The 20,024-nt window shown below is 48.1% G+C and overlaps 1 protein-coding gene across 1 annotated transcript in view; it reads left to right on the plus strand.

The window, feature by feature from the left end:
* Slc7a1 (solute carrier family 7 member 1) overlaps positions 1 to 20,024 on the plus strand; it is a 60,029-nt gene that overhangs the window by 28,829 nt on the left and 11,176 nt on the right. Inside the window, exons 3-7 of the mRNA XM_036172378.1 lie at positions 10,744 to 11,128; positions 14,079 to 14,237; positions 16,196 to 16,370; positions 18,997 to 19,115; positions 19,645 to 19,879. Of these exons, the coding sequence (XP_036028271.1) occupies positions 10,759 to 11,128; positions 14,079 to 14,237; positions 16,196 to 16,370; positions 18,997 to 19,115; positions 19,645 to 19,879 (1,058 nt within the window). The 5' untranslated portion in view covers positions 10,744 to 10,758. The remainder of the gene's footprint in view (positions 1 to 10,743; positions 11,129 to 14,078; positions 14,238 to 16,195; positions 16,371 to 18,996; positions 19,116 to 19,644; positions 19,880 to 20,024) is intronic.

Consider the following 20,024-nt stretch of genomic DNA (forward strand, 5'->3'; position numbering starts at 1 on the left):
TTCACCCTTCTTGAGAGCTGCGTTCTTCTGTTTGGTTGTACAGGAACACGTGTTCTGGAATCTCAAAAGACTTTCTTATTGCTGTAGTAGTCGAGGAGTCCTCGAAGTAGGTGGTCAGGGGACAGTGGGGGGCTATGGTCAGTCTTGCTTAAGACCTAAGTTGAAATGTTCTGATTCAGTTTTTAGAAGTTCTTTAAAGGGCTGGGAGTGTAACTCAGCAGTGGGTGTGCGTGTCTAGCACATTCCATCCCCAGCACCAAATACCACACACACACACACACACACACACACACACACAAACACACACACACACACACTTAAAAATGGTAGACTAGACCTATGGCTTTCTTTTCAGATGTAGAATCGATCGCCAGAAAGAAGGGAGCATCTCACCTCGTTGGGTCCAGAATGTTGGCATTTGAGGCAGTGGGTCAAGTTCAGGTCCTGGAGTGATGTGTGGTTACCACGTTACATTACCGATTAAAGCAAGCAGTTGACACAGCCACTGACCTCTGCTAAAACGCACTCTTGGTGGCCACAACACTCTCCCAGGGGGCAGTTAGTTTCATTCCTTTAGAATTCCTCCAGCATTCTGGGCAGCTTTCTCCACCTCCACCTCTGCTGGTCTCTGATCATTCAGATAAACATTCCGATCTATCTTTGAAGACCTTTGTGTAGCTGGGCATTTTCTCCCTGCTCTCTGAAAAAGTCAAGACAAAGCAAACTTTCTCTCATTGAGGCTGTTCTGTTCCTGCCTCCCAGGGTGACCATCTACATTTGTGTTACACAGAAGGAAATCTCGTGGCGGGGACAATATGACTGGGGGAGTTGGGAGGCTGAGGGCAGGCTTGGCCTGAATGAGTTTTATAAGTACTTTTCTTCCGGAGCACGTGTCTGAGATTTTGGCCACCAGTGAAGCATAACTTGGAATAAGACAGGAAGACCTACCACAAAATGTGGCATTTCCTGTGTTGGGATTATTTGTGCATGACTTCTGTCTAGATAGTACCCATGGCAACCAGGGGCGTGTGTTCTGTGTGCCTGAAGGCTCTTTGAGAAAACAGGGTCAGGAACAACTGGCAGGTAAGTCCAACAGGTTGTAACATTTGCTTATGCAAAGATACTTTCACCAATCAGATGAAAATACTGCTCAAGAAGGCGCCAAAACAGGAGGCTGTACCCCAGCAACCGGAAGTCCTTGGACTTGGTTTTCCCCTCCTCGGTGTTTTTCACAAATCTGGATTAATCTTCCCCTAAGTAGAGGAGTGAATCCTGAGCTGTGAGTGGAGTGAGGCCAGGCTAGACTCCTCTAGGGGTTGGTTCTGCCAGCCCTCCTGCCTCTCCCTGGCTTCTGACCAGCAGTTTCTCGTGTGTTGTCCCACACGCCACTGCAGCTGCAGGTGCATGCCATTTTCCTCCCCAATACTGTCTGGAAAGTAAAATTCCTTACATCCCTCACAGTCTGTATCACAAAAATGTGTACTGGAAAGTGCCCCCACCTCCCTCTTTCTACCAATAGCTCAGCAGCCATGAGCTTCTGAATAACCTACGAAATCTTCCTTTTCCCCAAGTCTAATCTTTAGAATTCATGTCGGCTCTTCCAGCTCAGGCCTGGGTGAGAGAAGGCTGGCTTCTCTGCTTTAATTCCAAAGCTCGAAGAAATACCTAAAAATACAGCCAGAGAGGGCAGTCCTGGTCTTTTGGCTGTTTTCATAAAGCCAATAAAAATGGTTCAGTATTAATAATTTCATATGTGTAGTCAGACTTTTTTGTCGGGACAGTCAGCTCTGCAATAATGACGCAGAGACTTACTATTAATTATGAAAGCTCGACCCATAGCATAGGCTTGTTTCTAACTAGCTCTTGTAACTTAAATTAACCCATATTTATATTAATCTATGTTTTGCCTCATGGCCTTTTACCTCTCTTCCATCTTACACCTCCTGTTTCCTCTCTGTCTACCTGGCGACTCTGTCTTCTTCCCAGAGCTCTCTCTCCAGAAGTCCCCTGTCTAGCTATTGGCCATTTATCTTTTTATTAAACCAACCACAGTGACACACCTTCACACAGTGTAAGGGAATATTCCACATCACATATGGTCCAACCTGGTTCTGTACAAAAGACTGGTTCACTCAGTCCACGGCAGTGGCTAATAACATTAGCTGTCCGGGCCCTGGGATATGGAGTGGGGGGTCTGCTGTAGGAGGCACAAGCATTTCTGGGTCGGCTGTAGGCTAATTTGTTTCTTTTTGTATTTAATTTTGGAAATTTCCAGACCTGCACAGAGACAGAGAAAAACATAACAAAACCCCAGACCTAATTATCAGCATTCTCTGTGTAGACGTGAGATAGGTTGACCTTGCTGGACTTGCTTATCTTCCCTTTTCCATCCTGTTTGTTGATCTCATTAGGGAGATTTTCTCTCTCTAATTCAGAAGCATTGCACACTCATTATAAGGAAAAACAGTAAAAATTCAGGAAATAAACGAGGGCTGTAATCCTCTAGAGAGCATTAGTCTCAATCCTCCTGCCCTGAAAATTCTTTACATACTTCTTTTTTTACATACTTTCCCCTACTTTACAGACATATAATATTTCTAGCATATTTAATCTCTCTGACTTGTCTGGAGTTCCCTCTATATACCTTTACTATATACCTTTTCTATATACCTCATATGCCCCTGATGTCTGTATGATTTCTAGAACGTTCTCACCCAGCCCTTGGTGGTTCATTCAGCTGAAATGATCTACTTTTATCCCCAAGTGTCCTACACCTCAGAGCGAGCAGTAGGGGAGGGAGAGAAACCGTAGGAGGCCTTCTGTTGTGCTTGGAGTGATCCATCCTTTTTGCGTTCAGGAACCAGTTGTCACTGAATGCATGTCAGTCCCTTTGTGTTTGTAGGTTCCGGGTGGGATGACACAGAGTCGTCAGACAGCAGGAGTCGTGTTTGGGCAAATTCGTGTCCAGCAAGCTTGAGATTCTAATGTGGGTCCAGGGTCAGCCGGGCTACGTGGCCAGACTCTGATACAAGACAAGTCTGTGGTTGGTGGTGTGACTAGCCTGCCTGAGACTCTGGCTTTGATCCCCAGCACAAAAGAATAAACAATACTATCAAACCCAAATTGAGTCAGCTCAGCCCTGGCAGAGAACACAGCTTTTGAAAGTAGGTGACTCGAGTTCAGGTCCTGGCCCTGCTGCATTTGAGTTATGTGAGTTGAGCAATACACCACCCAGACTCCTCCCTTCTGTCCTTATAAGAGGACAGACAGTTGCGACTTCTGCCTTTAAAGAGATGCTGCATGGCCTGGCCCGGCTCTGCTGCCTCACCTTCCTCCTTCCTAGCAGGCCCGGCTCACCAAGCTGACTCTTTCTCTTCCCAGCTCCAGTTCCCTTGTCTACTCCTCGTTTTCCCCGGCCTCTTTTCTTGGTCTACCTTCGAACCATTGGATTTTGAAGGAATTCCATGTTTTTTGTTTTTGTTTTTTCCCACCGAGTTGTTTGTGATGGTGGGAAGACTTGAGGAGGACTGAAGTTTCTAGAAGTCTGGGAGGTAAGGTGTGGTCCCTGGCTTGTGTGTATATTGTGACCAGCCCAGGTTCGTTAAAGGTGTGTTGACTGAGTAAATGAATGAGCCGGGAAAGTATTCGCTGGTCAGTCAATTGAAAATGAAATTAGTGTTTGCATGGAATCCTCTGCCTTATTCTTGTTCCTGGTCCTCTTTCCAAGAAGATGTTTCGGGAAGGCGCCACAGAAAATAGCAGTTCACCATTCAGGATACCTTGAAGGCCCAGGGAAGGAAAAGCACCAGCATTCCATCTCAGTGGAGCATAAATGAAGCCTGCTCAGTAGTGCACATGCCTACTCCTTGGACCCAGACCCCAGTTAGTCCTGCTCCATTGGGACCGTGCACATAGCTGGTACCTGTGTGTCCCTGAGAGGGCCTCTGTCATTGTTCTGGTTGGTGTCTTCCCATACCCAGGGTGGGTTGTTTCTTGTTTGGGTAAGCAGCTTTCAGAAAGAAAGCTTGTGTATGGTGAAGCTGATGGAACCAGTGGGGTCGTTGACAAAGCTCATTCAAACCCCGTTGCTGTGAAGAAGCCTGAGCCAACTGGATGACCTGTCTTGTGATTAAGATTTAAAAGGAAAAGGATGATTAGTAATGTGAGGATACGGATACTAAGGTGGCTTTTAAGAAAAGCGCAGTTGGCTTTTCATTGTCCCCTAATGCTTTATCCCACCAGGGTCTCACAAGACCTGCAGTGTGAGACAAGGGTAGTTATCTCCATCATTTTTGTGTGTGCCATGTGTGTGTCAGTGCCTTTGTGGCCAGAAGAGGCCTTGGGCCCTCTGGGGGCAGGCTCGGTACTTCTGCGAGTGTCATAGCTAGTGTTTCTTATACCCAGACTCATTGTTTGGGCCTCTACAAAGTGTGTGTGTGTGGTCCCTGCTCGGTCTTGGAGTCATGACAAACTCAGTCCTGAGCTTCCAACATGGCTGAGGGCTGAGGCTATGTTAGTGGCCTCTCCTCCCACCCTCCACCCCCAATCTGGACCTTGAAGAACAGTTTGTTATCATGTAGGTACAAAGTGTCTTCAGAGGTCTGTGTGTTGGGTAGGTCTCATCACTGAGAGGTTATTGGATCATGAAGCTTCTGCTTAATCAATGGATCAGTCCACTGGTGTTTCATAATTCGGTGGCATTCTTGGCTGACAGTAGTGTAGATGGATTCTTCTGTCAATCCATGTTTTGCCTTGTGGCTTTTTACCTCTCTTCCATCTTGCACCTCCTGTCTCCTTTCCCTGTCCTCTGGTATCTCCCCTATGCCTAGATTCATCTCCTCTTCTTCTCTCTCTCTGCCCATAAGTCCCGCCTAACCTCTTCCTGCCTACCTATTGGCCGTTCAGCTCTTTATTAAACCAATCAGAAGGCACCTTAACAAAGACACATCTTCACAGCGTACAAAGAGATTATTCCACAACACAGTAGGACCTACTTGGGAAGCATGTGACTGGGGGCGTGTTCTTGGCTGTATCTCAGCCTGGGCCCATTCTTTGGTCTCTCTCCAGCCACGAGAGGAGCCTTTTTGCTGTAACACACGTGTGAGATGATGTGACATTGTGCCACAGGCCTGGAACCAGTGAAGCCAAAAGTAGTCTTTTCCTTCCATTTGTTTCTCTTGGGTCTTTGTCACTGGTGGGTCTCCTGTGGTTTGGGAAGTTGTCCCAAGCCATGCCAGGCCCTCGACTCTGAGGCCTCCTTCCTACAGCTCCCCGCATGATGTGGGTTTTGTGTGGGGATGGATCTCAGTCTCTGGAAGTTCTGCCTCTGGCCCTGCTGAATCAGCAGGAAGATGATGAGGCCCTTGGGCTTTCTAATAGTCAAAGGAGGCTGGAGTTAGAGGCCCCAAGACCGGGACAACTGCTGGGCACTAAAGTTTGGCTGCCACACTGCCCTGTGCCTTGCTGTGACAGGCTTGAGAGACCAGTAACAGAGGCTTACAGTTACTATGTGGCTTGTGGATGTCAGGAGGGGCAGCGTGTCTTAGAACCAAGGCCCCTGTGTGAGGTGAAGGGTCTGGATGGACTTTGAGCCTCTGTTGGGGTTGAGATGGCGCATTTTAGGTTTTTGGGAAAACAGTGAGTCGAGGCACAGCTCAGCCATTTTCTGGACCCACTCTCCTCGCTCCGACCCCTTTACACTGTGTGCCAACCAGTTCCCGGAGTCATGTAATTTTTAAAGATTCATTACTTATCTAAATGAATGTATATTTCTGATTACATGTATGCAGTGCCCATGGAGTCCCGGAGATGGCATCATATCCCTTGGAACTGGAGTTACAGACGGTTTTGAGCTGCCGTATGGGTGCTGAGAACTGCACCCTAGTCCCATGGAAGAGCAGCAGCTCTCTTAATCTGCTGAGCCGTCACCCCCGCTCTGGTGCGGTTTTGTTTGTTTGTTTGGTTTTTGTTTTTTGAGACAGCATTTCTCTGTGTAACAGCCATCGCTGTCCTGGAACTCAACTTGTAGACCAGGCTGGCCTCAAACTCACAGAGATCTGCCTGCCTCTGCCTCCCGAGTGCTGGGATTAAAGGCGTGTGCCACCATGCCAGGTGTGCGTGATTATTTTAATGGCTACATTGATTTTCCTACTACTGCTACAAGTTATTCACAGTTCTTGTTAGACTGCAGGGACCCTTTATCTGTCTTTTTCACTTAGTGACACCCAGAATGAAGTGAAATTTCATTCAGTATTTGTGACCATCTCTTGTGTTGATCAATTAGTACCTTCTTCATGTTATGGGTTTTTGTGAATGAAGGGCCTCCTGGGATGCATATTAAATTGCTGAGGTTTTTCTTCCTGATACCTCTCCTCCCCAGAATAGCAGTGTGTCCTCACACTTACTGTTTTGTGCTTTGTACCCTTGGAGTCCCCTGGGTCAAGGATCCAGTGCCATGTTAACAGGTAAATTCACTGGAAGTGAATTTCTTAGATCAGTTCTTTGGTCATCTTGGCCATGGTCATTGTCTTAGTTAGGGTTTCTATTGCTATGAAGAGACGCCATGACCACAGAAACTCTTATAAGGAAAACAGTTGATTGGGGCTGGCTTACAGTTTCAGAGGTTCAGTCTGTTATCATCATGGTAGGGAGAGTGGGAGTGGGCAGGCAGACATGGTGCTGGAGAAGGAGCCGAGAGGCCTACATCGTAACTCACAGGCAGCAGGAAGAGACTGAGGCACACTTCCTCCAACAAAGCCACACCTACTCCAACAGAGTCACATCTAGTAGTGCCACTCCCTATGGGCCCGTGGGGCCATTTTCATTAAGACTACCACAGTCATGGCGGCTGCCTTCCTCTCCTTTCCCTTTCTGTGTCCTTGGTTGCTGCTGACTTGGACCTTGGTTGCTTCTGGCCTGGTTGCTCCTTCCACAGCTCCATGGCTTTTCCCACTCCAAATGTCTCCACCCTTGGTGGTGTACTGGTCCTGGCTGTACCCTGATGCGATTTTATTTTTTTTTCCCATTTCAAGTTCACATCTGTGCCGGCTAACATCTGCAGGGGAAGTGGGTCTTGCTTTGAAATCACTTCCTCCTCCATAGCCTTCTCCCTCATCAGGTCAATTCTCCTCCTCCACCATGGCCAGCATCCCAGAATGCCCTTTTTTGGACCTCTGGTGGCAGGTCCCTGAGCTGTGAGCACCCTGCCCTTCCTTATGAAAGCTCCATGCCGTCTGCCGCCGTGGCCCACTAGGTGCAGGGGATGGCCAGCTCCCGGACTGTCTTTAGCGACTGTGTGGTGTGCTTTCTTAAACCCTGTGCAAATGCAGACTGTCATCTGTCTCTGCTGAAACGATCTGTTAGTGTTTCACACCAGACAGCAGGTCGGAGGTGGGCATTAGGAAACAGCCGTTCTGAAAACCCAGGAAAGAGTCCAGTGTGTTAAGGTTTTAAAGGATGGTATTTGGGAACAGTGTTTAATAGCCTCTTTCTGACCCCTCTCTCCCACAAACCACCAGACTGGACAGAATATGATTAAATTTGAGACTGAAAAGGTCACATCACTCATAACTTCCTATTTAGAGATTTAAAAAATAGACCCCAAGGAAGTCTTTCTGAGGTCCTGACCTATTGGATCATTTTACTCCTATTATTTAATGTTATTGTTGTTATTATTATCTCTGAGTTACCTTGGCTCTTCTGGAACTTGCTCTGTAGACCAGGCTGGTCTTGAACTCAATGATTCTTCTGCCTCTGCCTCCTGAGTGCTGGGATTAAAGGTGTGGCCACCACTGCCTGGCATTTTACTTCTGTTTTTTTAAAAGATTTATTTTTATTGTTTTTAATTGCGTGTAACACACACACACACACACACACACATACACACACACACACACACACTCGCCCATGGAGGCCAGAATTATCAGATCGGCCTGGGGGTGGAGTTACAGGCATTTGAGAGCAGCCTGATGGGAACAGCAGGAACTGAACTCAGGTCCTCTGTGAAGAGCGGTGCATGCTGGCAACCACTGAGCCGCCCGTCCAGTTCTGTCACTGTGCTTTTATTTGGTGATAGGTAGGACACAATCTGGAATTAGAATTTCTGTGAGAAGGGGACAGATTACTACCTTAAGGCAAGGGTTTTATAATCATCAGTATGGAATATATCAGTATGGAATTATATGGACAGCAACTTCATGTCGCAAAGAGCCTTATCAATATCGATAATAAAAAACCAGTTGGGCGTGTGCAGACGTCATCCCTCCAGCCTGGTAGCCTGGTCTCTAGACTGCACTTTTCTCACCTGATGGTTTCCTGCAGCAGCGTCCTGAGTGAGTCTCGGCAGCAGGACGTCGGCCTCCACTTGCATGCTGGGGTTGCCATGGACAGATTTGTTTTGTACAGAGAAACCTCATCTCTTTCATCACTGCTGGTTGTAAGACCCACTGCAGAGGCCTGGTCTGAGTGGAAGAGGGGGACCCATGTGTAGAAACCACTGATAAAACCTTTCTGAGAGTTTTGAGATATCTCTGAAGAGACACAAAGGGTGCTTCTTAAAATAAACCCCGAGTTTAGTGAATTTTTACCACATTTCTTCCCACCCCACGAGGCAGAAGTGGACACCTAACTAGGTGTCCTCCTCAGGAGCTCACAGCACCTGGTGCAGCCTTGGTCCCAGATGTGCCCTCACTTCCCTGTTATCAAGGGCTCCACCAATGACAGTGAACCCTTTTTGTGCGTATGTTTGGGGGGGGTGTGAGCTGCAACCCTGTGGTTACAATGTGTCTTACCCTCTTTCATGTGATGCCTGGAAACCAAGATCTCTGAGTCTGGTTAATGATCTTCAGTCTGAAGGTGGCTTTGAAGTCCCTTTGACATTGGTGAGTTGGTTCTTGGAGTGGGTGTTCACAGGTGTCCTGTCTGTGCTGGTGGAGACACAGGTATGTCTGTACCTAAGTAGTCTGTACTCAGGCATAGCCAAAAGAGCCATTTTGTCCTAGTCTGGGGTCTTTGGGTTCACTTTCTGCCTTAAGGAGGTTCTATTCCTGGGGTATGGCTCTCTAGAGGCAATGTGGAGAAGTTAGTCTACTTTTTACTTTTTTAAACGTGTTGGGGCTGGAGTGCTGGGCAACATGCATTCTAGGCAACATGCATTCTAGGCAACATGCATTCTAGGCAACATGCATTCTAGCGCTGAGTCCCACCCCTAGGGCTGTGACGTTCTTTCCCTACTCTAGAGTACAGCCTTCTGTGCCCAGGGTCCTTTGTCAAAGCTGAACCTTCCCCGTCCACGTCTAACCCAAATTTACTAGTAGATTTTGTCCACGTGCCCCCAGTATCCAGCAGGATCTGGACTCAGTACTTCCTGCTTCTGGCGCCCAGAGCCTTGTCCTGATGTGCAGGAAGCTTGCTACTTCCCAGGCACGCTGCCTGCTTAGCTGAAACACTCCCAGCATCTGCACCTGGGGTGGATACATCCAAAAATAGTCTCTTCCTGGTGTAGACACTAGAAGGCCATCGAACTCTCTGACATGGGCTACCAACTGTGGGGTTCTGGGATTTTCCCTCTCAGTGACCTGTCCGTGTTTCCAATTTCCTTGAGGTTCCGCCCCCCTTAGGTGTCACTTCCTGCCAGGCTGCCAGGCTCCCAGACTGAGGAGAAGAGCTTTACAAGCCTTGCGACCTCGTTTGACCCTCGTTACAAGTTACTTTTCCTCACATCTAACGGGGATTCCCAGGTCTCGCTAAACTTCTTACTAGTCTTGATGATACTGTTTTCTGTGGAGCTGGCAGATGAAACACAGGAACAAACAGCCACAGTTCCTGCCATGATGTGAGACCCGGGAGGGGTGGGGCACGGAGACAGGCAGGGGCTACAGTGCCGTGGATGGTTAGGGGTAGAATTTTCCAGACCCGAGACTATTTCATTTATTAGTGACCTCATTGTTGACGTCAACAAAAGACCAATTGATAAAGATGAAAAATGAGGAATGGAAAAACAAAACAAAACTATAGCAGCCTCATGTCATTCTAGTGGCCCCTCTCTGCACACGCCTGCTGTTGATGACGTAAACTCTTCATCTGAGAATAGCTTTGCATTTAGAGAAAAATGATGAAGATAGTTCAGACTAATCCTAAATCCTATGCCCATTTTCTTCTGTTATTTGTATTTGTGTATTCATTTTAGGGGTGAATCCCATGGCCTAGAACTGCGACCCTTTAATACAGTTTCTCATGCTGTGGTGAACCCCCAACCGTAACATTACTCCGTTGCTACTTCATGGCCGTGATTTTGCTACTCTTATGTAATGTGAATATCTGGTATGCAGGATATCCTGACCCACAGGTTGAGAACCGCTGAACTACTGTCCTGTTCAAGACTTGGGTGTTTCAGTCGTTACGATACAGTTAGGTTTGCATTTCATTGTAATCGGTGTACTTGAAATTGCATTTTGTTTGTTGGGGACACTGTCTGTCACTCACTGTGTTTTCAGTGAGCTGTCAGCTGTGCCCATAAGAACTGCAGGGAATGTGGAGGCCCAGAGACCTGGGGCAGGGCACCTGTGTGTTTCTTTTTGTCCTGGAACTTGATGGTTGCTGGTGGGATGCTTAAGGGAAAACATGTTAGCAGCAATGTTTTTGTGAAAGGCTTCATCCCGTGTTCCGTCCTGCAGCGAAGCGAGGTTCGCGGGGCAAACGCGCAGCGGTGACTGAGCCCAACACCACTTTTCTCTTTTCCAATAGGGTTTGCTCAGCACCATGGGTTGTAAAAACCTGCTCGGCCTGGGTCAGCAGATGCTGCGTCGCAAGGTGGTGGACTGCAGTCGGGAGGAGAGCCGGCTGTCCCGCTGCCTCAACACCTTTGACCTGATAGCCCTTGGGGTGGGCAGCACCTTGGGTGCTGGTGTCTACGTCCTGGCTGGTGCAGTGGCCCGTGAGGACGCCGGTCCCGCCATCGTCATCTCCTTCCTCATCGCTGCCCTGGCCTCGGTGCTGGCTGGCCTGTGCTACGGCGAGTTCGGAGCCCGTGTCCCCAAGACAGGCTCCGCCTACCTCTACAGCTACGTGACGGTCGGGGAGCTCTGGGCCTTCATCACCGGCTGGAACCTGATTCTCTCCTACATCATTGGTACGTCCTCTGGGCCCCTCCAGCCTGAAGCCTTTGACCCCTGACCCCTGCTCATTAGGGATGCTCTGCTCTCCTCTCCCGAAAGACTGACTTAGTAATCTCCAGGGGCCCTCCAGCTTGACCGCTGTTTGTGTGCCCCCTCGAATTTAGCAGGGTCAAGGCGTCTGTGGGCATCAGGACAGTGAGTCTGTTCTAGTTGGTTTTCTGTTGCTATGATGAACATCGGGACCTGGAGCGACTGGGGGTTGATGAGAGGGTTTATTTCAGCTGACAGATTACATTCCATCAGTGAGGGAAGTCAGAGCAGGAGGCGGGAGGCAGGAACTGAAGCAGCGGACATGGAGGAACGTGTCTTACTGGCTTTTTTGTTTGTTGGTTCTGTGAGCCACCTTCAGGGACCCCCTGGACCTGTCTGTCACGTCTGCGTGGGGGATGCCTGTCTGCATGGGGGATGCCGTAGCTACTTCCTTAGGCTATCAGGCAGAGGCTCAGGCGTCCAGCAGGCAGTCCTTCTCTCCCCCAGCAGCTACAGTGTGCGCGCCAGCAGAGCTTCCTCTAATGGTTCTAATGTAAAATTCATAACTTTTCCTTTTCTGGGCAGCCGTCAGACTTGCTGCCACAGATGACTCTCACATACCGACACCCCTCGGTGGGAATGTAGCGTCTGTAAATGTTACATTTCCAGTCGGTTTACCTGGGCGTAAAATAACAGTCCGATTAAAGTGTTTGCTGCTGTTAGACCGACAAAAGAATAGTCTTTCCCGGAGTGCTGTGTAAGACTCGTGAAAAACGATCCGCAAATCTATACCCAACCTTAGCTACTCAGGAAGGAGGGTTTTTCAGGTTTAAAAATTTGTGTGAGCCTAGCGGTGGTGGCACACGCCTTTAATCCCAGCACTTGGGAGGCAGAGCCAGGCGGATCTCTGTGAGTTCGAGGCCAGCCTGGTCTACAGAGTGAGTTCCAGGAAAGCACAAAGCTACACAGAGAAACCCTGTCTCAAAAAACCAAAGAAAAGAAAAGAAAAGAAAAAGAAAAAAATGTGTGTATGTTTCTGCGTTTTAAAGCCCTGATTCTGAAATGGGAACAGCGTGGCCTGGAAGAAGGGTAGGGTATCCAGCAGGGTGGGGTTTGGAGCGTCACTGCAGCAAGCTGGCTTACTTGAGCACGCAGGGCAGACAGACCACTTTCATTAGGCCCCTGACCTTTGTGGACAGAATTCCTAAGAGGTGGATGAAAAACAAGGCCCAATATTTGTGTTGTTGGGAAAACACACCACGAGAGCAAAGAATGAAGTTGAATCCTTGTGTGGATCCCTCTGCATTCTATGGAAAAGTCAGACCCTAGTCATGGACGAGGCCCTCTGAAACGAAAGGAAAATGCCAGACGTGAACATTGGCTTTCCAGTGTCCTGTCTTGACCAACAGCACCAGGGAGGCAGAGGGCGTCTTCAGAAAGAAAGGAGAAAGGGAAGGGAGGGCAGCCAGTACCGCTGGCTGCTGGGGTGCAGCCCCTTGCTCTCTGTAGCTGGGGCACTTGGGACTGGTGCATGGAGGTGAGATGGTGCCTTCGCCATGGTCCTGCACCCTGGGGGATACCATGGTCCCTGGGTTGAGGTACAAAGTGGCAGGCTGGATGATCAGGGTTGAGTGGTAGGTTTGGCCCTGAGATAGTGTCAATCCATTTGTAGATCACCTTAGAGATGAGTTCTTAGGGCATGGATACCATTTTCCCTGATACCAAGGGTTCATGGGAAAGGGGGACTTCCTAAGCAGTGCTTGCCAGACTGACCAGTTACCCATCCCAAGAATGCATTTTAAAGTCAGTTTCCCGACTTGTCAGTATTTACCATGTGAGTAAATCAACTCAGCTGAGAACTGAGTAAATGCTGTCAGAATGCATCAGTTGGTAAGGGCAGTTATTTATTTGTAAGTTTTTATTGTGGTACACACACGCACACACACACACACACACATTTATGCTCATATACGTATGTTGTGTGTTTTAACTGAACATGCAGATGCTTCAGAGTTACATACTAATAATTATATCATATAACAAAAGTATCAAAATAAATATTGTAGTATACTCTAGAAATTTCAGCACTTGGGAGAAGGATGGCAAATTTGAGGCCAGCCTAGGCTGTATGCCAAGACCCTGTCAGACAATTAATGCTGCCTTGGAAAATACAAATACAGGCAATCCAAAGTACAGGCCATCCACCCAACCTACCAATGCTCTAGCCTAGGCTCAGAGTCCCACTCATGTCCCTCATGGGCAGGGCTGACTGGTCATTGATACTCTTGCTACAAATGAAATATTGCTAGACCCTTAAAAGATAAAAATTCAAATGCAGGACAGGAGAGATGGCTCATAGATTAAGAGCACTGGCTGCTCTTCCAGAGATCCTGAGTTCAATTCCCAGGAACCACATGGTGGCTCACAACCATCTGTAATGAGATCCAGTGCCCTTTTCTGGCATGCAGGCTTACATGCAGGCAGAATATTGTATATATAATAAATAAATAAACCCTTAAAATTTTCAAAGTGCAATTTCTACCGAATGCACATTGCCATCGCTATATTAACAGAGAGTTGAAAAATCCAAAGTTTCAAGGTTTACTCTTGTGTATCAGTGTAACACACACACGCACACACACACACACACACACACACACACACACACACACACACACACACAGCCCTGAAACACACAGCATAGATCTCGGTTGAGGATAAGCTCGAGCAGCCCCAGGTAGCAGCATTTGGCTTCATACACACTGTTTAACCACCCCTCCCATTATAGCACATACTGGGGCTCAGCTTCCACCGCTAGATGGCAGCATGCTATCCGTGGCCTTGCATGGGTGCTATAACACCACACTTGACTTGACGAGGGGCCCTCTGTTAACCACTGTTCTCTAACTGTCACCATGGTGTGTTTTGTGACAGGTACTTCAAGTGTGGCAAGAGCCTGGAGTGCAACTTTTGACGAGCTGATAGGCAAACCCATTGGAGAGTTCTCACGTAATCACATGGCCCTGAATGCCCCTGGTGTGCTGGCCCAAAACCCTGACATATTAGCTGTGATTATAATTCTCATCTTAACAGGTAAGGCCCCATTTTGACAAGAAGGTTGTGTTGGGGCAATGGGTTGTAAGATTACATTGTTTCTTACATTTATTGATTTGTCCATTCCTTTATTGGTGATACTGGGGATTGAACCGACAGCCTCATCATACCTGGCCAGCACTGTTACTACCAAGCAAGCCGCCAGCCCCTTTGCCTTCTTGCCTTGTCTCTTTGTGACTCTCCCCCATGTCTTTGGTTTCTTGTAATGTATATAGACAACTTTGTTTTCTCCCCCTCCCAACGGTTACTTACAGATCATCCCAGGGCTGGCTTGGGTAACAGCTGCTGAGGTCTGTGATATTTAGTTAAAAGAGAGAGTTTCAGGTGAGGTTTTGTTAGCACTGAAGCCTCTTTGTTCTTTCGACTCAGTGGATGACCATTTGGATAAGAAACTAGTAGTTTGTCTGCCAGGAAAATGTGGGGCAGTGAGCTCCCTCCGGAGAGGAATGTAGGCCTGGGCTTTCTAAGGCGTCTTGGGTGGTTTTACTTACACTTCACAACCTCAAGAACACCCTTTCAATGCCTAAGTTGTGGCTGCAGAGTTTGAAAATTCCAATTCCAATTCCAACGCAGCCAACGGCAGTTTCTCGTGAGCGACACTGGTCCGTGTCTCTGGTACCCAGATGAACGTCTTTCCCCACAGAGCATTTACTAGACACACATGGAGCCTCCATGCAGGTAGTTCTCATCAAACATGAGAAGTTAGAAAGTCTTGGCTGAATCTTGAAAACCACATAACTCTCCTTCTGCTGCATAATTGAAGTCATCTCACCCAGGCCAGCCTTGGCAGTATTTCTGGTCCAGCTGACAGAAACATGTATCAGAACATATGTTTGTGCAACCACAGTTAGATTTTTATTTTCATAAAGACGAGAGGAAGGGTACTAAAGAAAACAATACATTGGAGCACAGTGGCACCTTCCCTCTGGTTAGTTACTTGATCAGTATTTCAGATTTCATCTGAGGTGTTGAGTAGAAGTAACCCATGGGAAAGCTGTGACCTTGGATCATACTGGCTGGTTCCTTTCAGGTCTGCTGTTGTATTACCATGTGTTCCCTGTCTCTCTATCACTGTAGCAAATGCCTGAGGTCACACCGTATCAAGAAAAAGGGTTTATTGAGGCTCAGTGTTGGAGGCTTCATGTTTTGGTCACTTTGCCCTGGTACTTCAGGTCTAGGGTGTGGCAGAAGAATATTATGATGGGAGCATGAGACTGAGCCAAACTGTTCATGACTAAACAGAGAAAGGAAGGGAGGGATCCCGTCCTGAGCTGAGAGAGAGAGACAGAGAGAGACTTAAAATTGTGAGGATGTCTGGGAGATAGTGCCGTTTTGGGGCTGTACTCTGTTACTTGATTATTCTGTCTTGTTTCTACTGCGATCTTATGAGCTAGAAGTGGTCAGACTTCACATTATTTTGTGTGTAGTGAATGTGAGGAGGGACCACATAAGCTACCAGCTCCTAGAAGATAAAGAACTGTCACTGCTATTGTGACCAGTATCGCCAAGTAAACCTGCATCATTCCTCATCAGAAACCTCTCATTCTATCGAGAAACTGACCCAAGTGGCATTTCCTCAGGGAGGGTAAAGTCCCTTTAGCTTCCCTGTGGTATCTTTCTCCTACTTGGCTCTTGGATCCAGGCTCTGCCCATCCTCCACCAAGGGCTTGCTCTTCCTGGAAGACTGATCGCCACGGCCCTGACTTCTGCAGGTTTTTAGTGCACCACAGTGGCATCCTCAAATCCCTAAGAATGGGAGCACCCCACTGTCTGGTTGCTCAGATCTCAGCTCCTCAAGTGACAGACAGGTCTTTGGAGGTCCCATGCCCATGGGTGTCTTCCTCTGTCCATCTTTTGTCCCATCCCTGAATGAAGGACATTGGTGTATGTATATGGCTAACATTTCTACATGGTTTTCTGTCCATGCCTTTTCTTAGGATTGCTAACTCTCGGTGTGAAGGAATCAGCCATGGTCAACAAGATATTCACCTGCATTAACGTTCTGGTCCTGTGCTTCATCATCGTGTCAGGATTCGTGAAAGGGTCCATCAAAAACTGGCAGCTCACGGAGGAAGACTTCTTGAATAGATCTAGCCCTCTCTGTGGGAACAAGTGAGTTGATTTTGTGTGTCCCTTTGGTCTGGGACAGTTCTCCATATTTGGCATTTTGGATCACATACAGGTATCCGGTGACACAGTTCACGGGATAACATACACCTTTTAAATATTACGTGATTTTAACTCATTTTGTTGAAGTGTTTTGTTTTGCTTTGTTTGTTTGTTTTTTTTCCCAGTGAAGTAGCTTAAGAGTTTTATTTTTAAAAATTAGTTGATTAGTGTATTTACTCACTGTAGATCTGTCTGGTCTCGAACTCACAGAGATCCACCTGCTTTTGCCTCCCGAATGCTGGGACTAAAGGCGTATGCCACCACACTTCTACAGTGTCTTCAACACGTCCCAATTATTTAGGAAATGAAGTCAGATCATATAATGTCACTTTAATCTTCCTGGTCGAATTGTCAGGCGAATCTTGGTGTCTTGGGACACACTGTAGAAGTTGTGAAGTGGTAGAATCTGTGGTTCCATTTTCATTAAGGCTAAAGCTTAAATTGCTGTGATGAAGGGACCTTTGTGAGGCACGGTGGCTTTTTATGGTAGCCGCTGGCCATCTTGGAACCCCAGATGTCTTCATCTGTTCTGTCTTGCCTGATGACCACTTTTGCTGGCCTCGTGTCTGGTTAGCACTGGACTGTGTGTGCGAACATACCCCAGATTTCTCCAGAAGGGGGTATAATAGAATAAGAAACAGAGGGGGTATGCCTAGGGTGTCCAAAGATTGGCTTGGAACATGGAATGCCTCTTCCACATCCCCCCCCCAGCCCATCCACACCCCTCCATCCCCATTTTTATTCCCTCCACCAGAATCCAATGAGTAGCTCCTGGGGAGGCTGAGAAATGCTCTCCTATGCTGGGGATCTGAGCAGTCACACATACCACATTGGTCACTGGCTACAGACCAGATGTCTGACCTGTATTACTACTGTGATGAAAACAAGAAAATGTTGAATTAAATACACAAAACTCCCTAGTACTACTGACCTGTAATTATCAGTTCTATAAAAGTATCTTGGGTTGGGGATTTAGCTCAGTGGTAGAGTGCTTGCCTAGCAAGCGCAAGGCCCTGGGTTCAATCCTCAGCTTAAAAAAAAAAATACTATCTTTTCCTTTCCTAAATTCCAGCATGGAGAAATGAGGGCTTTTACTGCCTCATTCCCAAACATTCTGGAGTTAGTTATATTTACGCCAGGTTTATTGGTCCACATGAATTTGAGGTAGACCAAAGCCAACTCAAAATACACTTTGAAATTCCACGGTAGCCTTTGGAAACTCCAGAGATCGCATTTCGTTGGCTGCTGTTTACAGGCGGGAGTGAGATGCGGAGGGCTGGCTTTTCTTGTTTCCTGGTGGTCAGTTGAGGTTTAGGTTTGTCCTTGCAGATCGCATGGGCTAGCGACAGCAGTTGCATTTCCCAGTCATTCTTGTGCTGGTTGCCTTGGGGGGATGGTTTAGACAGCACTGGCCTCTCAGACAAGGTGACATTGGTTGCCTGGGTGGGGCCTTAAGTCCATCTGAAGACCAGAGGGACTGCTGAACTACAGGAAACTGCCATTTTAGAAGCAGAGTTTTACAGGCCTGGAGCCTAGCTGGCTCTTCCGTTTTATTAAAGTCTGTAAATGGCCTTATTTAATTTATTTATGCATTTTCCCTTTTCCAGCTCTAGATCTACATTTCTCACGATAGCCCCGTGTAGTCACGTGTAAAGCCGCATGCCCCGCAGTGACCGCCCCACATCTCCCTCCCATCACTTGGGGGACCTCCTCTGGCAGTCAAGCTGGAGATCTCCCGATGAATTCTCCGTGGCTGTGATAAAACCCTGACTAAAGGCGACTCAGGGAGGAAAGGGCTTGTTTGGTTTTACACTTCCAGGTCACAGTTCATCCTTGACGGAAGTCAGAGCAGGAACCTGGAGACCTGACTTCATGTGTCCTGTGGGGTCTGAGGAGAGGTGTGGCAGGCTCTCTGTGGACCGGTTTACCATTGCCCATGGGGTTTGTTTCGGGAGGTTGTGTGAGCCCCTCTTTGTAGTCAGAGCATCCCACTGGGGGCTTGCCTTTGCCTCTCTTTCAGCAAGCCATCCAAAGCCCTTTCTTTTTGGTTATTTATCTGCACCGTCTGCATGACTAGCCCTTTGCTCTCTTCTTGGAGTCCAGGCTTCTCCCCTCTCATTGAATACTTGGTTGGCTAAAAAACCAACCAACCAAACAAACAAACAAAAAAACCAAGTTCACTTGTGTAAACCTTAGCTTCTTTAGAAATACCTGTTTTTAGATTTCAGCTCCTGGTGCCTCCAGGGCCTGGGTCAGAGACAGTAGTGTACCCAGCTGATGGCTTCCTGGGGAAAAGACAGACGCGGTGTTGAAATTTGCCTGTGTTCTGTTAGATCCTGCCTCTCCCCATCAAAGTCTCTGTCTGAGAAAATGCTCTGGAAGTGTTAATAGAGTGTGCCACTGGGGCTCCGGGCCTGCGACCCTCTGAATGCCCCCACTGGAGCACTGGGGACTGTGGTCTTGAGAGACTTAAGCCCTGTGCATTTTCTTCAGAGCAGCACTGTCCCCAAAATGAAACTACAGCAGGTGTTCTAAGCTTTGCTGATTTTGTTTCCTTTTTTTTTTTCAGTGACACAAACATAAAGTACGGGAAGGGCGGGTTCATGCCCTTTGGATTCGCTGGCGTCCTGTCAGGGGCAGCGACCTGCTTTTATGCCTTCGTGGGCTTTGACTGCATCGCCACCACAGGTATGTGGACTACTCCCGTGAGGCCCTGCTCCCTTACAGCCACTGGCAGTCATTCCTTTCCTGTTGGCACATTCCACTGGCTGCTCTGGTCCCACAGGAGGAACTGTGTAGCTTTGGCATTTCCTGCTGTTCCTGTCACCTTCCTCCATTCCCTAGGAGCAGGGCCTGACAGGAAATGAACGGAAGCAGGGCCGTGTCAGTAGAGAGGCATGATGACAGTGGGCCTGCAGCCTGATTTCATATCTGCACATCCAGGCCCTTGTAATCGCAGCGTCCTGGCAGACTGACTAGGTCAGGCTCCCTTGAGCTTCTCAGCCTTTCTCAGCCAAAGGAAACAAGCCTCTCCCTTAGCTGAACTGTGATAGAAAGGTTGGGAACACCCTCCCGGGCCCTGCTCTGTCTCGGGAAGGGCAGAAGACCTCAGTTCCTGCAGGCTGAGCCCTGTGGGCCTGTGCCTTCGTGTGATCATGTGAGGGATGGGATGCCTCTTGCTCTCTTCCTCTCGCTGGCTGACACCTGCTGCTTCTAGGTGAAGAAGTCAAGAACCCCCAGAAGGCCATTCCCGTGGGCATCGTGGCGTCCCTCCTCATTTGCTTCGTAGCTTACTTCGGGGTGTCCGCAGCCCTCACGCTCATGATGCCTTACTCCTGCTTGGACATCGACAGCCCACTGCCTGGGGCCTTCAAGTACAGTGACTGGGAAGGAGCTAAGTACGCAGTGGCCATCGTAGTGGCTATCGGCTCGCTCTGTGCACTTTCTGCCAGGTGAGAACAGCTTCCTGAGCCCTCCAAACCCAGCACCCCAACGCCAGTGGCGTGGCTTGTGTGTAACAGCCCCAGCACTCCAACGCCAGTGGCGTGGCTTGTGTGTATCAGCCCCAGCACCCCAACGCCTGTGGCGTGGCTTGTG

The sequence above is a fragment of the Onychomys torridus genome, chromosome 22, assembly GCF_903995425.1.
Source record: "Onychomys torridus chromosome 22, mOncTor1.1, whole genome shotgun sequence".
NCBI classification, from domain to species: Eukaryota; Metazoa; Chordata; class Mammalia; order Rodentia; family Cricetidae; genus Onychomys; species Onychomys torridus.